Source organism: Ictalurus punctatus, chromosome 22, assembly GCF_001660625.3.
Source record: "Ictalurus punctatus breed USDA103 chromosome 22, Coco_2.0, whole genome shotgun sequence".
Lineage (NCBI taxonomy): Eukaryota > Metazoa > Chordata > Actinopteri > Siluriformes > Ictaluridae > Ictalurus > Ictalurus punctatus.
In genome coordinates this window covers 13624531-13644965 of record NC_030437.2, presented here as the reverse complement: position 1 = coordinate 13644965, position 20435 = coordinate 13624531, and the positions used below count along the sequence as shown (strand labels likewise).

The following is a 20435-nucleotide window of genomic DNA, read 5'->3' as shown; positions in this document are numbered from 1 at the left end:
AAGCCCATTCATTACCAGACATGATTCTTATGCTGATGTATAAGCGAACAGTGCGCTAGAATGAGCATCTACATAACAAAGTATAACGTTTTAAACTGACGTCAGTGTAGTGCATACGATGTCTATACACCGTAAATTACACCATAAATTTCCAGTGGGATTCAAGTCTAGGGCATTCAGGGTTATTTAGTTATTACAGTTATTTAGGCTGTATGCTAGGGGTTATTGTTTAGTTGAAAAATCCATCTTCTGCCCAAATTCAGTGTCTTGGGTGATCAGGATTAAACCCTCTCGTATATTCATAGTAGATTGCTCAGTTCATGTTTCCTTCAATGACATGCAATGCCCTAGTACTGTTTGTAGCAGAAGCAGCCCCATATCGTGATGCTCCCACCACCATGCTTCACTGAGGATATAATACACACAACCATTCTTTGCTCAAACACAACAAGCTGAATTCTTGCTAAATAGTTCTGTTTTTGTTTCCTGTGACCAGAGTATATTGTTCCAAAGAGTTCTGGTTTGTGTGAATGCTTTTAGATGCACAGCGCTGTGCTTCATATTTAGCAGAGGATTTTTGTGTGAGGTACATGGAGACGGTTGCCCTGCAGCTTATTGTTTATTTTATATTGTTGTTCCTGCTGCTTTCAGGTCATCCTGCAACTCTTTTCGGGTGACTGCTGGCTTCACTCTTACCTTCCTCATCATTAGTCTGAGAGATTGTTGTGAAATCTTGCCATATCTCTCAGAGGACGAGTGGTTGTGGTTCTTTTGTAGCTTTTTCCATGCAGGTGTTGTTTAATAATAATGTCCCTGAGAGTACAGTATACAGAGAGTATACAGTATGCACTGGAAGTATAAACAAAAGGGCCTGAATACGTTACACACCGGTGATTAGGAGAAAACTTGGTTAAGAAATGGATCTGTCTTTGATATTCTGTGTGAATTAGGACCGTGCCTTGACCTTCTCCCTTCCACCACACAGACACGGCTACCACGGTTCCTCCAACACTGCTCCAACCAAAAACCTCACAGACCTAAAGCTGCACCTGGGGAACCTCTCTCAGCACGCTTCCGATCCTGTGGTTATTCATGCAGGGGCTGTCCTGGCCATGTTGGACCTGCTGGCGTCCATCAGCTCAGACACCCAACCTGAGGTACACCTCTCTTCTCTGCCTTTAGCATGTCTCATAGTGCAACGGTTACAGGATAAATAACAAATCTACTCTTGTGCAGGATGGGCTTTTGTAGCACGTGATATTCTTGATTCTCTTGCAGTATCCCTGAAGTTTACTTTCCCCCACGCATCAAGTAGACCAAAAATTCTAACCATGTCCTAGCTAACAACTGGCTCACAGAACGTTCTGGGGATGGTTTTTTTTTGTTTGTTTTTGTTTGTTTTTTTGCTTCCTGAAATGTTCAGAGAACAAATCTTTTTTTAGTTACATTTCAGTTCAATTCAGTTTTATTTGTATAGCACTTTTAACAATGGACATTGTCTCAAAGCAGCTTTACGGAAATATCAATTGAGAATATGCATTTTAAATGTATGAATTTCTATCTAATGAGCAAGGTCAAAATGTGTGAGACGATATGAGGAAGAAACCTTGAGAGGAAAAAGACTCAAAAGGGAATGCGTCCTTATCTGGGTGACAACGAATAGTACAATTATAATTAAGTCCCTTCTATAAATGTGCTAATACTACATGGTCAAATAATGCAGTTGTGTAACCAGGAAAATTCATTACAGTTTTTACCTGAAGTCTGTGTTGTTGAACTTCTCTACTGTTCACTGATGGAGACTTGAGTGCAAAACTGTTTGTGGTAATTGCTGTGCTAAGGCTATAATAGCTGTTGTACTCCTAGCCATCATAGCATAACTGTTCACATGAATTGAGGTCTAAAGCCATCTTTATGGTTGTTCAAGTGATACCATCCTCAGCAATCCAAGTGATCCTTAGGCTGGATGATGTGGGGCCATCCTCATGCAACATGTAACTTCCAGTTGATGAGAACCAGAAGTAGGGTGTCAGGATGGATCAGGCAGGGCCAGAGAGCAGAAGGGGTCAGGATCTCTGGCATCTCGGGAGTATCATGTGTAGCGCAACAGAAAGAGAGAGGAATAGAGTATTATGGTATGCTTATTGTCCCGTAATGATTAAGGACAATGTACTTTGCATAAGTGCAAGCAGGGACTCCGGCAAGACTAGCTATGACAGCATAAGTAAAAGAGAGAGCCAGAAGGGAACACGTGGAACCATCCCAGTTCACCATAACACTCTCTGCCTGTGATCTCTCTAGACCTGCTCCTTTGCCTAAGGAAAAAAACTATTCACAAAAAGCTTGATTAAGCAAATATGTCTTCAGCCTGGACTTAAACACTGAGACGTTGTCTGAGTCCCGAACACTAATTGGAAGGCTGTTCCATAACTGTGGGGCTTTGTAAGAGAAAGCTCTACACTATTCGAGATCCCAGCAAATAGCCTGCACCTTTTGATCTAAGTAGGCGTGGTGGATCATAAAAGACCAAAAGGTCGCTCAGGTACTTTGGTATGAGACCGTTTAGTGCTCTACAGGTCAATAGTAGTATTTTATAATCAATGCGAGATTGAACTGGGAGCCAGTGCAGTGTGGATAAGATCGGGGTGATGTGCTCATATCTTCTGGTTGTAGTAAGAACTCTTGCAGCTGCATTCTGGATGAACTGGAGCTTGTTTATGCTCCTACTGGAACATCCAGACAGTAAGGCATTACAATCATCCAGCCTACAGGTGACGAAAGCATGAACTAATATTTCTGCATCACGCAGTGACATTATATTTCTTATCTTTGCAATATCACTGAGATGAAATAAGTGTATCCTAGTAATATTATCTACATGAGTCAATAATCACACCAAGATCTTTTCCTGCTGAACATGATGAAACAGTAAGGACATCCAGAGTTACAGTGTAATCAGAAAGATTACTTCTAGCTGCATGTTGTCCCAGTACAAGTACTTCTGTCTTGTCAGAATTAAGTAAGAGGAAGTTAGTTAGCATCCACCGTCTAATGTCCTTTACACAATCCTCAACTTTATTAAGCTGCTGGCTTCGCTCTGGCTTCGCTGAAATATACAGCTGTGTATCATCAGCGTAACAGTGGAAGCTAATTCCATGTTTACGAATAATTTGACCCAGGGATAGCATATATAATGTAAAAAGCAGTGGGCCTAAAACAGAACCTTACAGAACACCACACTTTACCCGAGTTAACCGAAGTTACATCTATGAACCGATAGCGATCGCTCAAATAAGACCTGAGCCAGGAGATTCTCCAGGAAAGTTTTTACATAAATATAACAATTTGTTGCTCTCATTCCGATACTGGACCCACACCTTTTTCACAAATAGTGCCAAAACGCAGAGTATTTTCTTGCATACAGTAAGAAAGAAATTAGATTCGGCACTGTTGTGGTAAGTTATATTAGTGGATTAGTAGAGCGTGTAATACATGTAGTTTACTTAATGTGAACTGTTTTTATTTGTTGTCTGTTTTTTCCGATGTATAAGACTTCATGATTTCATGTTTAATAAGTTTCACTAAATGATGAATTATGAACTAGTTTCTTTTAGGCGAATGGAAAACAACCTTCTCAAGATCATATAGTTCATAGCTTCACATGAACTGAGTTTGTTTGGCAAGAAACCAGAAGTTCAACACTTTCAGGAAGCTATGCAGTTTTGACTTTGCAGTATGACACACAAAAACAGCCATTTTTGTCATTTATGCATAGCATACTTCAAGCACTAAGGAAAAAGTTCTGTCTCTGTCGGCAACTCTAGCTTTTCATGTCCTTTTGAGTATGCTGTGACAGTCCTATTGCGAGACCGTTGATGAGAATTGATGTGCTGACAAAAGTTTGGAATAATCTCCAATGGTTCTCTCTATCCTCTCTTTTCTTTGCTTGAGTTCCTGTCAGCTTCATCAAAACACGTCCCCATTGCTTCCATCACATTTTCTTTTGAGAGTTTAAAAAAAATAAAAAAACCTCTTTTGCAACCAGCCATGATACCAAGACATGAATCACACTGAGTACGTTTCAAGCTGATTTTACCTTTCAGTCTGGCTGAAAGGTACTTATATTCAGCTTGAAGCATGCTCAGTGAATGTGGAGCTAAAAGTTGACTTAATTCAAAACTTTAGTGACAGTTATACGATGGTCAAAATTGCAGGTCAGGCTTGTTTTGTTATAATGGTGAGGAAAAACATCAGCACTGTCAGAGTCGTCTATACAGGAAAAACGACCTGCTTGTTACAGTGCTGATAAAAAGGAAGGTTTAATTCAACAGAACAGTTGAGCATTACCTTTTACTCGCTTTGCATTGTGGTTGCGATGTTTAGCGACACTGGTAAATAGAACTACGTTCTTTATTTAAACCGCTCTCCTTGACTTGGCTTTACAAGCTTTTAGACATTTTGTATACTGATATGATCTTTGATTGATCGGTGAGCTTTATTCCTCCTAACTGTCCTTTTTCCCAGCATGCCTTGGAGTTGCAGTTGGCGGTGGCGAATGTACTGCAGTTGTTGGTACACTCTGAGAGGAACCAGCAGGTGCTGTGTGAGTCAGGGCTTCCATCACGCCTTTTACAACGCTGCAGCTGCGCCATGAGTGACGAGGAGCACCCTCTACACCCACCGCTACAGAGGACCTTCGAGAGGCTCGCCTCGCAGAACCTGCAGCCCATGGCACTCCGGTCAGTGTGAAACTGAGCAGGCTGAAAAGTGTCCTTATCAATACAGCACTGCAGTATTAGCAAAAGGACTGGGATACTTGGACCTTGATGTCTTTACCTCCAACATAAAGAACAGCCTTATCAGGTTGCCAGTCCTATCAACAGCAGGGAATGCAATATAAATGTTCATTTTGGAGTGACGACTGAAGTTTAAGAAATGGTTGTGTCTAACATGTTAGTTGACGGTGCAGTTACTTTATCTGACGGATCTCAGTCGTGGAGCATTTTACCGTTGTACTTAAACAGCCGTTTATTTTTCAGCGTATTTGTGTGGCAGTCTGGGAAACTGTGGTTAAATTTTGGTGAAACGACAAAAAATCAAGTTTTAACCAAAATTGAGTTTTGTTTTTTTTTCATTAAAAAATACTTTTATACCTCAACATACATATACTTTACCAAATCGACATGTAAATGTTCTTAATCTTTCTTAGGATTTCTGCAAATATCACACTGGCTAAGGAGGCAGTTAAAACTGCTGAAAGATATCTAAAACTTTGTTAGTTGAGCAGGCCCCCCCCCCCGCCCCCCGATATGATCAAAGTTTTCTCTAGTTACATGCAGTAATGAAACATGCAGTCTAATCAACTCGGTTTGTGATCAGATTCCGGCTGTCAGAATGTCTGATGCTCCCACATCATCATCATCAAAACAGAGAAGAGCGGACAATGCTTTAAAATGTTTGAATGACCTATTGAACAGACATTAATAAGAAAAAACTGAGCCAGCAATATAGAAGTAAGTGAAATAGTCGATAGTGATTATTTCCTCAACGGTGTTAGCGTGAACAGAGGAGAAATCAAGCGATGAGGTTCGGGTTTAAATTCTGCGAGGGACTTTTACCTTTGGTGGATGGGAATGATGCTGATAATCAGAATGAGGATTCATTTCCCGTTGTAAAATGTACAATCCTTTCAAATTTGGCAGTAATTTAGTTTTTCTGTAAGTAGGGTTATTAATATACAGGTGCAACCGTTCTCATTTTTGGGGCGTAAGCGGTTTTAAAATGTTCTATTTTGCAACTCGTGCAAAAGAGAAATATTCCGAGAAGGTTCAGGAAAGTCTGTAGAAAATGTCTAGGCTTGTCTCAGGTCGTCACACAAGTTTGATACAGCTACAGCTGTTCATGGAGAATGTTACTAATCTGCTAAAATAGCATTTTTTGTCTAATAATATGTGTATAATTCCAGGGGAGATGTTTAAAAAATATCTATTTAAAAAAAAAAAAAAAAAAAAACAGTTGCGTTTTTAATGAATGGAATAAAAAAGTATTTCTATGTAATAAATTTGGCTCTTAGTCTTAGCTATATGTCTAGTATTAGACTAAGTTGTCTATATTATAGACTTAGCTGTACTGTTTTTCATAAAGCTGCTGGTCACATGATTAATTCCTCATCCAGTAGTAAGTATCATCCATAAGTGATGTTCCGCGTCATATCACACCACAGCGTTCAACGTCTCCTACGGTTGGCTAATTTCTAATTAGAGTCTAACTTTAACCACTAGGGATTTTTTTTATTTATTTAAAAAAAAAGCTCCTACGTCTGTTTATTGTTTGAGCTCAAAGATAAAGCGAAATCTTTTCCATAGCTACAATCATAACGATCACAATTATTCAACTTGTACACACCCATGCAGTCTGGAGGTTATTAAAAGTCAGTTCTGCTCCTTATCTCCTGATCTACCTTTGATTCACTGTGTAAATAAGATCTCCCCAGTGTGTGCCTGATTATCCAAGCAGGTCCCTGGCACTCAGAAGCTCACAGCACTCTGCAGGTTCTTTGTGTTCAAATGAAACCGATCGGATCTGTCAGGGGTTCAGTATTATTTAAAGTTCTCCGTGGGTTGTCTTGAAGAAGTACGAGGTCAGATGAACGTTTTCCGAACGATCTCATCGTTGTAAATGTGTAAAAAGGAATCGAGAGAAATCGTTTTCACTGTGCGTTTATCCACGATAGTGCTTAAGTTCAAGCCGTCACGGCTAGAGGTTTTTATGGTGTGAACTGCTATTGAAATCGGGTGGGTTATTTATATTTAAAAAAACAAAAAAAAAACACCCTATGCTGCAGTGTGATGTCGCTCTTTACTGTCATCATTACCTAAACAGTAGGGGTGTAACGAAAAAGTGATTTGAATCAGAAAAATCAAGAAAAGTCCACGCTATGACCGCATCGATTTACAAATGGATTTTCAAATCAGAAAGGAAAACAGTTCAAATCTGATTTTTCTGTTGAGAAATGAATGCGTTTGTATGTTAATGCAAAACATGTCTGTTTATTTGTTTTTCCTTCCACAGGGAGTTTTTGCGTTTAGGAAATCCTTTAAATTGCGGTGCCTGGGACAAAAAGCTTCTCAAGCAGTATCGGGTTCACAAGCCAAGTTCCCTGAGTTACGAAGCTGAAGCGAGAAGTAAGTAAAACATGATTCATGCAAAAATAAATAAATAAATAAATAAATGGCTGGCTGGAACACAACACAGTTAAAATCCAAATAATCACCTGCACATCAAACAAAGCACTTTTCCCTTATTTTCATGTTACTGGCTGTAGGAGTGGCCGTAATTTTAACCGCCCATGCTAGAATGGTTCAGTTTAATTGAGCTGTCTGGCCATTTTAAACACAAGAAGGTGGTAATCCTTTTAATAACTTTCCTGAAGCTCCATTAGGAACAACCTAAAGCTGACCTTGATAAAGCGTTTAAAAAATATTGTCTTGTCTATTGACTGCTAAATTCAAAGAGTTTTTGTAACTGCCTTTATGATTTGGCCTCAGTTTATGAGTGAATCTTGAAGCTACATTCACAAATACATTGATTTTATTGCTGTAAGTCTCCAGTCGCTGTACTATGGAGTGTCCAGTCGCTGTACTATGGAGTGTCCAGTCGCTGTACTATGGAGTGTCCAGTCGCTGTACTATGGAGTCTCCAGTCGCTGTACTATGGAGTCTCCAGTCGCTGTACTATGTAGTGTCCAGTCGCTGTACTATGGAGTGTCCAGTCGCTGTACTATGTAGTGTCCAGTCGCTGTACTATGGAGTGTCCAGTCGCTGTACTATGGAGTGTCCAGTCGCTGTACTATGTAGTGTCCAGTCGCTGTACTATGTAGTGTCCAGTCGCTGTACTATGTAGTGTCCAGTCGCTGTACTATGGAGTGTCCAGTCGCTGTACTATGGAGTGTCCAGTCGCTGTACTATGGAGTGTCCAGTCGCTGTACTATGGAGTGTCCAGTCGCTGTACTATGGAGTGTCCAGTCGCTGTACTATGGAGTCTCCAGTCGCTGTACTATGGAGTCTCCAGTCGCTGTACTATGTAGTCGCCAGTCGCTGTACTATGAAGACGCCAGTAGGCGTTCCTACTACTGCATTCCACTTTTGATAACAAACCCGTTTCTTGCTGCTAAAATGAAACATTCTAGAGGGAGAGTGTTTGTATAAAAAATTCACTAGGGTGTGTGTGTGTGTGTGTGTGTGTGTGTGTGTATATATACATTATATCCTATGAGATGATGGCAAAGCAGTGTGAGGTCTTTGCCACTGGGGCTATCAATCTGCAGCGAAAGCACAAGTGCCGAACTGTCTGGGTCCACTAAAGAATTCGGACTCGTAAGCAGCATGGCGGAGCAGAGATCACGTACGCTCTACTGTCTTCACACCCATTGGAAATCAATGCACCAAGTCGCTCCAAATGTGCATAAGGTTAACCCTTTTCGACTTTGTTGCATCGCTGGCCACGCCCACATATAGTCGCCAGAGTGCATTGAGAATGAATGGTCTCCGGTCACTTTGTCTCTGCGAGTTGCTGTATGTGTGAACCTACCTTAAGGCTTGGTTGTTTATACTGGACGCATTAGTAAGCTGATCTTAATGTAGTTAGTAAACACAGAGAGCCTTTTTCCTCGTTTTTTAAATTAATTAATTATCTTTTATAGACAGCATGACCGCATCTATGGAGGGCTTGGGGATGGACAGCGTGTTTGCGCTGAGCGAGGAGAGCGGTTCGTACCGGATCAGCCGGAGTTTGGTGCGCTCGGCTGAAGCCAGCGCCGTGCCCTTGACACGTGTCAAATGTCTGGTGTCCATGACTACGCCGCACGACATCATCCGCCTGCACGGCTCTGCCCTCACGCCAGCCTTCGTCGAGTTTGATACAGCGCTCGAGGGTTTTGGGTGAGTGTTTAAAAGTTTGGCTTTCTTTACAGCCTTTATTGTAGAATATTGTAATAGATGGAAATGCCTGTAGTATGTAAAAGAAGACCGTCCGAATACGTGTGCAGAGGTCTGGGAAAACTCATCAGATGTCGCTCAGGCTGAATTCTCAGACTTTCTCCGCTTATTACATACATACACCTCTAATTTTAAGAAAACATAAATCTGTTTCACCAAAATAATACAGTTTTTTTTAAATTTACTTTCTAACCTTTCTCTAAATGTCACGTTGGGTAAATCAATGTGTTTAATAAACGCAGCTGTAAATACAGATGTTTTAATTGGTAACTTGCTAGCCGCCTCAGCTAGCGTTCTTCATTCAGTGAATGTTATGCTTTGATCAAGTTGTTGGTTTATGTGCTAAAGGGAAATGAACATAATCCTAATAGCAGATCGAGTTGAACGCAGCATTATTGCAGCATTTAGAAAAAATAAATAAATAAAATTTGTTCTGCCCTGAATAAGCTATTTCATATAACAGATGTTTACATATAGTTCACAAGACACAATAACAACTGAATTTACACAAATGTAAATTTGTACATAAAAATAATGTCTTTAAACAAAACAATAATTTACACTGAGGAACAAAACAAAAACAGTCATTGATAATCCAGGTAACTACACACGGTATTAAGAATCAAGGGTGTGTAAACTTTTGAACTGGTTCATTTGTGTAAATTCAGTTATTATTGTGTCATATATATTATTGGATAGCTTATTCAGAGCAGGAATTAATTTTAAAACTAAATGCAATTTTTATGATGCCTCTTAATTATTATTCTTTTTTAATTATTAACATTTTGCCGATTCTGCAAGGCATATGTAAACTTATGACCTCAACTGTACATATTAATTTAAATGTGAATAAATAGTAGGTGAATTCTTAAATTTTGGAATTAACCAGACTTTGAAATGCATTAACATTATTTCATTATTTTTTGATATACATACAAAAAGATTTTATTCAGGAAAACCTGTAACTGATACAGAGCTTAATCTCAGTGAATATAGGCAAGGACAGACCATATAAAATGCTTTTAATACAGGTTTTTGAACATCCTCTGCTTTTATTCGCAAATAAAAGCAGGTGTTTTTCCTTTTTTTTTTTTTTTTTTTTTTTTTCCTTTGCTGTAGGAGTGTTTTTTTCTTACTGTTGTTTTAACATAACAAACTTGCTGCATTGCAGTCGTAGGCCTTTATGTCAACAGTAAATTCCAGCCCTCAAGATTTCAAGAACATTGAGCTATTTTATGGCAGGTTCTAAACCTGAAACAGTTACAGCTTTTAAAATGTTTATTTCTAGATAAAAAGCTGCTGTTTTGCTCCTAGTTTCTGTGCCGTTATGAATGTTGTGTCTCTTAATGTAGTCTCCAGCACTATGTCCTCCTTGTATATTTCTCCACTTTCAAAGACAGACTATATCAAAATAAATTTTAAGGAAATTCCGTTTTATTGAAAAAAAAAAAAAAAGTCTGTTGGGTTTTTGTTTGTTTGTATGTTTGTTTGTTTTTTAAGTAGATAATGTCACTTTCAGGTTTTTGGCCCTACTTTTATCCAGACGTCAGGAAAAGATCTGAAAGCGTGTGTAAATCTTTTGACACATCAGATTTGCAAGTGCAGCACAGAGAGCGTTTGAGGCTCCCACCTGCTTTTGCTTCATTAAGATAAACCAGGGATGTGTGCACATTCTCCAAATAGCTCCTTTTGCTTAGATTTAATATTTGTTATGATTTATGAGGGCACAGTGAGCCAGCAGTACTCCACATTAGTATTCTGCACTGTTAGTACTGTTGTGTTGAAATTGATACTTTAGTAACTTATTGTAGCAAACATCAATAATAATAATCCATTTAGATTGTTATATTCAAAATAATTTGATCAGTGCTTCCAATGTAGTGCTTCGAAAGCACAACCTTTTCACTGTCTGTACGGCAAGCTCACTGCTAGTCTTGTCTGATGTAATTGATATAATGATTTCATCATGTCTACATGATGTTACACTGCCACGATATCCAGTGACATTTACTCCGAATATTATATTATATTAACAGTCCCGTTAGCTTTTTACACATTTTGCATCAGAGTCCCGCAGTTTAACATGGGAGTACGAGGGGATACAAGCGGAGAACGTGGGATGCAAGTTATCACTCAGAAATATGCCAAAGAGCAGTGTTTTTCTTCCCTGTGAAAGGGAGATGAGTCATGCATGAATCTGTAATGATTTGCAGAGGTGTTTTGACCTCTCCAATATTAACTGACACTGAGTGGAAGCCCTGCCCCCTTCCCCACTCTCACCCACGCTTTCTGTGGAGTTTGTTTTGAGTTCATTCATATGAAATAAAATCCAGCAATGTATGATTGAATGAACTAACATTAGATGAGTTTATATTTAGCGTCAGTTAGCTGTGTTTATTTTATATATATATATATATATATATATATATATATATATATATATATATATATATATATATATATATATATATATGCCAGCAAAAAATTTCAGCTGGAAAAGTTTAAGTTTTTTGCCAAAAGAAAAACACAATGAAAATTATGAGCTAAAAAGTTTAAATACTATGATGTGTTAGATTGAACACTTTACCAATAAGGCTAATGGCGATGATGACATTGCCATTACATAAGCTGGATTTTTCATTAGTCTGTTTTGTTTTTTGTTTTTCACTGTCCTGCTCCGATCAGGACAGTGAAAAACAGTTTGAGCAGCAGATCGAAGGTGGAAAAAAAATATCAGGCGTGGCGACATTAGACAACCAAATTATTAAAGGCTTATATCGAAAATGTACTGGTTTGATTTATTTATTTGAATCCGCAAACTGCAGAATCATCTTAAAATCCACCATCCAGCTGAGTTTGCACAGTTGGCACTGCCGGCAAGCAGTTCCCGACTGCCCAGCTTGATAATATCATTATGCTCCTAACGTGAAATTGTGGAAATGCTGTACTTTCTTTTTTTAATTAAATTTTTTATTTTATGTTATCGGTTCTGGATGGTTAAATAATTTTTTTTTTTTTTTTTAATGGTAAATCGTGAGCAGTATATATATATTTTTTAATATACAAAGCAGTATAGCACAAACCCTCTCACTGCAGGTCTATATGTTTCTTTACAGAACAAGACTTTGAGTAGTAATGGTTACAACTATAGCTATCTATGTACTGTAGAACATTATGTTTTCTCCATTTAATTAAAATATGTGGAATGTAATTTATGGGCCTTTTGTTCTACAGTACTGTAATGCACACAGCACATATTTGGAAACAGTGTGTTGCAGTTATTAGAGATGAAGATAGAGTGGTGAAAGGGGAATTCTGAAAAATATGGCATCATCACTTAACATTAGTGGCACTTTTTTTTGTATATATTTAGGGGGCCAAGCACCAAAGCTGCTTCTTCTTCTTCTTCTTCTTCTTCTTCTTCACCTCCTCCTCCTCCTCCTCCTCCTCCTCCTGGCTAGGGTGTCTATGGCTGCCCATAGAATCATCTGTCTACAAAGTTGTGAAATTTGACACACTGACTGGGGAGGGTCTAAGTAACATCCTGACCAAATTTGGTCAGAATTTGACTCTAGCGCCACCATCGGGTCAAATTTGGACATAATTTGGAAGTACCTTTATGGGCATAACTTTTGAAGCCAGACATCCCTGGATTCCCTCAGTCGAGATGAGTTCAGCACATCCTATGATGTCGTTTTAACTAGATTTTCCTAAAAAAGAAGTTATCAAAAGATAACAAGCCAACAAATCTGACTTTAAAGCCACAAAACAGGACGTGAGGCTGTACCTCAACAATGACTTTGTGCACTGACACAGAACTTGGTAGGCACCTTCAGGACCATGTCATGAGGCTAGTTACAATAACATGCTAAAAAAAAATTTTGTCCAATCTTCACATCATCTTGAGACCTGGTTAAACAAAAGTTGCCAAAGGAACTCTGGTATTCAAAACCATTCTCTCATAACGCACTGGCAAATGCATGAAACTACACATCATTCTTGAATCATTCTTGGGGCGGCTGTGGCTCAGGTGGTAGAGCAGCTTGTACACTAATCGTAGGGTTCAAGGTTTGAGTCCCGGCCCATGTGACTCCACATGCTGAAGTGTCCTTGGGCAAGACACTGAACCCCAAGTTGCTCCCGATGGCAAGCTGGCGCCTTGCATGGCAGCTCTGCTGGAGTGTGAGTGTGTGAGTGTGTGTGTGTGTGTGTGAGTGGGTGAATGAGAACCAGTGTAAAGCGCTTTGTAGAACAGCTAAGGTTTAAAAAGTGCTATATAAATGCAAACCAGACCATTTGAATCCCTTTTCCTATAGTTCTGATTTCCGGTGATTGCTTATGCAACAATTGTAGCATGTCTGTGAATGTCCGGCTCGCCGAGTCTGGGTGCTTGGCCCCTGAAAATGCTGAAAATTTCATTTAGAATGCTGTTTGCTCTGATTTCAGCTGAAGGTGCTGGTAAGCAGAATATTCTGGTCACGCTGTCCCACATTAGCGCGCGCACACACACACACACACACACACACACGCACACACACTCCTCCATCTGCCTCAATGAAATATTCATTTTAACTTGTCTCTTATCAGGACTGGCGGAGCGGCTTAATGGAGCAGACACAGCTGCACTTGAGCTTCTGTGGGCTCACTGGGAAACGGAAAGGCATTAGCATATTTGTGCCCCCAACACACACATACATCCACGCACACTCTATGTGGTTATGTCTAGTTTTTCAGTCACCAGTAATGGGTTTGAGGCTGCATCTGTTAGTCCAGCCTGATTATATCAGAAGCCTGTGTAGTCAGAGTAAATTGGACTCTGTGGGGACGATGTTGGCAGCTATAATGAGTACTGCTAACTGTCTGATTTACCATTCCTCGTATCACAGAGTATTTCAATTTCCCAGTCGTGGCTTTGTTTTAATGTTCTAATACATTGTTTTCTGTAGTAGCAGCTTACGCAGGAGTGCCGATGACGTTCGGACAGTAAATATCTGATTGCAATCGGAGTCGATTGGGCTTATGTCTGTTTCACTACATGTTTCACATGTAGCTGTCTAACAACTTGATCAAAGTGTGACATCCACTGTGAGAGGAAATCCCACTTACCTAGCAAAGTTTTAGGCAGACCGGCTGTTTTAAATTTCCTTACCCAACATAACCTTTGCAGGAAGAACGCCTGGGCAAGCTGAAAAATGAATGGTGAATGTATTTAGGGTTTCTTAAAGTTCACGTGTCAAAATATGTTAGATAGTACAATGTTAGTCACATTTTGGAGGAGGTTTTTGAAACCTGTTTTTTTTCTTTTCTTTTCTTTTCTTTGAGTTTTTTGATTTTCGGCTTTTATTTGCAGATAAAAGCGTGTTTTTCTGTCCGTTTCCCTTTGCTGTTGGCTATTATTACTGCATTTTGCCACAGGACAGGACAGAGAGATGTTGCTAAAAGCATGTTTCTGAAGCAAACAAATTTCCTGTACGAAAATCATTTTCCTTTTTATTAACAACGAATACCTTCAGGATTTCAGGAAAGGTTTTAGACCTTGTAAAATTGTGGCTCGCAGATAAAATCTGGGCTTTTCATTTTTACAATTTTCCTTTGAACACGTCTATTCTGGCTCTGTAGGAAAATGTTATTTTCTCTTAATATAGAATCCAGCATTATATTCTCCTTTTGTATTTTCTCCGGTTATGAGGAAATACAATATTATTGGTTCTTATCGATTATTTAATTGCCTGTAAGAGTATTAATATGCATACTATTGTCTTCTTGTCTGCATTCTCTGTGTACAAGGTTTCCAGGGTTTTAGTGAGATGGGGGTAAAAGAGCGATTTACGTTATACTCCTCAACATTCTGCTGCTTATTCATGCAATTATCCAATCGGCCAATCATGTGGCAGCAGCACAATGCACAACATCATGCAGATACAGGTCAAGAGCTTCAGTAGATGTTCACATCAAACATCAGACATGGGGGGGGGATTTTTACGCACAACAGTCTTGACAGAATGGTGTGAAAAACAAAAAAAACGTCCCGTTAGTGGAAAATATGCCGGTGGAAATGCCTTATTGATGAGAGGCGTCAGAAGAGAATGGCCAGACTGGGTTGAGCTGACAGGAAGGCTGTAGTAACTCATCTACCCACTCTAGACGAGCAGAAAAGCATCTCAGTACACAAAGACATGGAACCTTCCACTCCTGTCAGCCAAAAAGAGGAATCGGAGGCTACAGATTAAACTGGACAGTTAAATATTGGAAAAAGACCAGCAATGCTCACTGTAGTGTCAGATCGACAACAGAGTGTTAAATGTTCTCAGGTCACCATCTCTCTATCTCTGTTTTGCTCATTTCTCTATCTTCTGTTTTTAGGTGTTTGTTTTTGCCTAGCCTGGCTCCTCATAACGCGCCGTCCAACAACACCAACACATCTGGAGTGAACGACGGGGCTGTAGTCAGTGGCATGGGGAATGGTCAGTATCTACACACACACACACACACACACACACACACACACACACACACATCTGCAAGCACTGAGTCAGCAGACAGTACCCACTCCATCCCTGTCCATATCCAACAAAGAGACGCAGCTGCTGATAAAGATAAAGGAGTCAAGACAAAGTTAGACAAGAAAGGACAGGACATCCTGGAGTTTTAGAGAAGCAGAAAGCAGGAGTGAAGAGAAGCGGTGCAGAGAAAATACTGAGAGGCTGCTGAGAGCTTAGTAAAGAAGGACATTTGTATACGTAGAGAGACGTATAGAGGTGTGTGAGTGCTTTAAGCCTCCTCTGGCGCTGCACAGCTGAGTGGCAGCGTTATGTAGTATTAATGTGATGATGCAATATGAAGTATAGAGCTTTTTAGATCCCTCGTTCTCTTTCCCGTCTCTCCGTCTTCTGCAGACCCCGGATAGACAAATGTCTCTTACTCCCCCCCCGTTTTCTCTCCCTTCTCTATCCATCTCTCTCCATCTCTGTCTTTCTTCTTCTCCTTCCTCCCTCGGGAAGGTAAATGGATGTTTTCAGTATTTATAGACTGCCTCCTGCAGCACGTCCTCTGACCTAGTTTCCTGCGGATGACGTCATCGCTGCCACTGACGGAAGAATTTTCATTCACATTCTCACAGGCAGACTCAGATCTCAGGCTCTTACATTTCTGCTTGTTTTTTTTCTTGCTCTGTAAGGAGTCTTATTTTCGGATGGCTGGAATGGAATCCGAACAAAGCACGTTCTTGCTATATGTTTGGTATATATATCCTCATTTGTAAGTCGCTTTGGATAAAAGAGTCTGCTAAAGGAATAAATGTAAATATATTTTTTTTTAAATAAATAAATAAAGTGAGCTGAACGACTGAGTGAGTGGAGAAACGCTGTGCTTTGCGTTGTCAGCAGGTTTATTTTGTACGCCATATTAGTCACTTTATTCCGTTTGTCTGCGTGGTAAACATTTACATAAATATTCTTTCAGTAATGGCTGACTAACCACTAATAACGTGGGTTGTTTTATTTACTAAAATGGAAAGACGTCCCACAAATACCATATCTAAATATTTTTCACATTTTCCACATCTGATCCTTATTTTTGTAATTGGTGGATTAGAGCGTAAATTGCTGTGCTTTGTTTCCAAAAAGCTTTTTCCCAAAAAAAAAAAAAAAGTTTAGACCTAATAGACTTTTTTTTTTCCCCAAAGTAAAGGCACTGTTGGTATTTGGCTTGATTTGATTTCACACTGCACATATTTAACCACATGAAAATGACACCAAAACATTGGCAGAGAGGCACACAGGGATGGAAGTATTTCAGAAATATGGTGATGGGGGGGGGATTACAATAAGATTACAATAAACTAAATATAATTTACAGATTACAAGATTACAATAGACCAAAAATACGTTAATTAAACCTATTTCAAGTCATTTGTACTCATTTCAAGCTTGAAGTAGTCTTGCTCTTTTGCCAGATCATTTTGCTCATTTTAAGCATTCATTTCTAGAAAGAAGCAAAATTACCTGTCAGTCAAGTCTGAAAATGAGTAATAATGTCTATAAATATGTTAATGATCTTATATTTGGTTTATTGTAATCTTATCATAAGAAATACTCGATAAATCCGACCCTATTCAAGATGTTTTCACTTGCTAAGATGCCATTGTTTTGCGGTGAAAGGTAAACTGGCTTTTGCAAAGTGATCTTAGGAATCACAAGGAAGAGATAATTATATAAATAATGACATTTTGCATCTCGTGTCCTCTGTTTATTTTTTTATTTTGTCCATCATTTCAAATATAATTAGGTTTTGCATACCTTATGCGCTGTTTATTTTCTGTTTTGTTCGTCACTCACTCGGAATATGATTACATTTTGAGTACCGCATCCACCATTTATTTTCTGTCGTATGTACATCTGTGTAAATATTCAGAACGCATCACATTCCCGCAGCACTTCAGCTCTGTGCGTTTGCTCTGTTCTCACCTGCACGAACAAAGCACACCGAGCGGGAAGGGGCGCCGTGGTTCGGGTCGAACGCGATAAATACTGAATATGTGAAAGCACGCTAAATCTCTCCGATAAATGCAAGAATATATCAAGGAAATATGTGTTGAGCTGCGTCTCAAACCCGGTACATTCAGTTCCGTGTTGAAATTTGTAGCGTATTCCTCATTGTGCACAGGTGAGCGGTTGTTTCCTCCTCCATCGGGCCTCAGTTACTCCATCTGGTTCTGTGTGGAGCGTTTCAGCACATCTCCACACACACACCCAGTGCGTTTACTAACCGTCGTGAGGAGAGCCACGGCGTCCGAGCAGCACTACGTCTGTCTGGCCATCGTGCTCTCCGCCAAAGACCGCTCGCTCATCGTCTCCACCAAAGAGGAGCTGCTGCAGAGCTACGGCAAGTCTATTTACTGTTCACGCCGCTTACCGGTTTCATGACATGTTTCTGTGAATATTATTTCTTTTTATATCGTGTTGATGTTCATATATCGTATCGCAAGACTCTCTTCTTTTCTCTAGGTTAAGTATTCAAACTTTAGAAAGAAATCCTTTTAAGTTCCAAGCTTCAAATTCAGTTTACTATGTTAAAGCACATTATTCAGTAACTACTCTGAATTATTCAGTTACTAGTGTGAAAATAATAGAAAATGCGTGTAAGTGAGAATGAGGAATGTAGGTCTGCACCTACGGGAGTTTTTACAGGAGTTAAGGCTGCGTGAGTGACTAATATTGTGTATGTGGGTCAAAGATGGAAAGGGGTTTTTAAATAGCAAAAATAATTCGTTATAGTTCTATAATTATAAATAGTTATTATAAAAGTTTATAAATAAAAAAAAGTTTTTCTTTGTAAGGATTTACAACGCAGATTTTCATCCTGAAGGACAAGCTTGTGCTTTATTTAAACTTCCCCATAAACACATTTAACAGATGACAGAGAAGTACGAACAGAATGTTATATTTATGCCTGTTGTTAATGTTCAATCAAATAAATCAACTTTCAATGCAAATTAGGCACATCTTATCTTTGACCCAAATGTATATTCATAAGCATAGAGATTTATTTATTTATTTATTTATTTATTATTATATTTATTTATTAATTTTTTAAACAAACAGCTTTTTTTTTTTTTTTTTTTTTTTTTGCTTTATGTGATGTGTTAGTTATGATTCTGTCTTTATGCATGATTATGCATGTTGCTGTACTGTATATGTTTTGTATTTTTATGTCTGTAGCATATCTTATTAGAATAGATTGTCTTTTCAGTTCGGTTTCTTTCATGTGTGTGACCTCACTTCCTGTGTGGTCTGCTCCACAGCGGATGACTTCAGCGAGGAGTCGTCGTTCTACGAGCTGCTGCCGTGCTGCGCCCGTTTCCGCTGCACTGACCTCATCACCGAGGGCCAGTGGCACCACCTGGTGCTGGTCATGAGCAAAGGGATGCTGAAGAACAGCATGGCTACACTCTACATCGACGGTCAGCTGGTCAACACGGTCAAGGTGAGACACACATGAATACAATTCCATTCCTCCTGGGTTTTAGTCACCAGGTTCAGATTGTTTTGGATTTTATAACAGTATTTTCCATTCAGTTGATCTGAAAAGGCCCAGTATAATTGTATTCACTTTAGCAGCTTCATCCAGATTGATAACACTGCCCTTTTAGAAAATAATTAATTATGGCTATTAAGTGTTATTATCCAGCTTTCACAAGTAGTTGGTTTCCCCAGTGTTTTTTTTCGTTGTTGTTGTTTTTTGTTTGCTTGTTGTTGTTTTTTTTATCTCTGATCTTTCAGTTCTGTTCAGGCCATTTTACTTTTAGATTTCATCACAATATAGTTCAAATGGATATAAAAATCAACCTCATACAACTGATTTGTGAATATTTAATATATCTTATCACCTAAATCTTTCACAGTATGAACATATTTATGGAAATAGACACACAAATCCAACCTGTTTAGGTCAAAATGAGCTATAATTTTTTATTTCTGTAATATGAATCTCCACCAGAAGAGTATATGAAGCTTTAAACCGGCATGAAAGAATATCCAGATTGTACAGCTGTATGTTTTTTTCCATCAAAAAAGAAATGATGGATGCAAAACAGAGGCATAAAGATGTTAATGCTAAAAGCCATTACAGTCTTAAAAATAAGATCTGCATGCTATTTAATTCATAGTATTGAAATTTCCTTGTTCTTCAAATATCACAGATATTTCCGATATATTTAAAAAGAAAAGAAAAAAAAGCTATTCATGTTGTTCATTTCAGCACTCACATTCTACCAGTCAAATTCAATTTGTGAAATCCATGTGCAAGTTAAGCATCCAGGCTCCCAAGTGATCGAGCCTGGAGTCCTGAGGGACTGAACTGATTGGCTAGATATCATTTCATAGTGTTCCAGGCTCGATTGTCTTGTCACTGGCTAGCCCGGATGATTAATCTGTATTTTTGTGAAGTGAATTTTGCACACTGAATTTGGCTAGTTGAATGTCTTATTATTGAATTTAAATTTGTGAACAATTTGTGGTGGGGAAAAAACTACTACCGCTGAATTTTCGAGGAATATTTATTACAAGTGTGTGTTAAAAGTAATATATTTCAACACTGCGAATTCCATGGTGTTTATGTTTGGTTAATAAACATTCAGTGGATTTTAACATTTCAATCTCTGTTTCTTTTTGCATGTAAATAAAATTGACTGCATATAACTCTTGTAATGGAAAAGGATATAAAGAAATATTCATTTTTTCCTAATCAGTTGTTATAATTGAGCTGAGGTTAAGAATGTAAGCTGTTCTATTTGAGCCTTGCTTGAACAGCCAGCGTCGTGTAGAAACATTTCACACCTCCTTTGTGGTTTGCCTCTGATGCTTCGGATCTGATTAGATAAAGCAGCAGAGGTATACACCGCACAAACCACACTGTCACCTCAAGCCACTTCCTGCTTTC

The 20435-nt window shown here is 38.9% G+C and overlaps 1 protein-coding gene across 4 annotated transcripts in view; it reads left to right on the top strand.

Moving 5' to 3' along the window:
• The window catches only part of wdfy3 (WD repeat and FYVE domain containing 3), a 99902-nt gene that overhangs the window by 41749 nt on the left and 37718 nt on the right, over window positions 1-20435 (top strand). For all 4 annotated transcript variants that reach the window (XM_053674582.1, XM_053674581.1, XM_017452023.3 and 1 more), the window contains 7 exons: window positions 986-1157; window positions 4525-4739; window positions 7072-7184; window positions 8702-8939; window positions 15360-15460; window positions 17661-17879; window positions 18799-18980. In XM_053674582.1, the coding sequence (XP_053530557.1) occupies window positions 986-1157; window positions 4525-4739; window positions 7072-7184; window positions 8702-8939; window positions 15360-15460; window positions 17661-17879; window positions 18799-18980 (1240 nt within the window). The remainder of the gene's footprint in view (window positions 1-985; window positions 1158-4524; window positions 4740-7071; window positions 7185-8701; window positions 8940-15359; window positions 15461-17660; window positions 17880-18798; window positions 18981-20435) is intronic.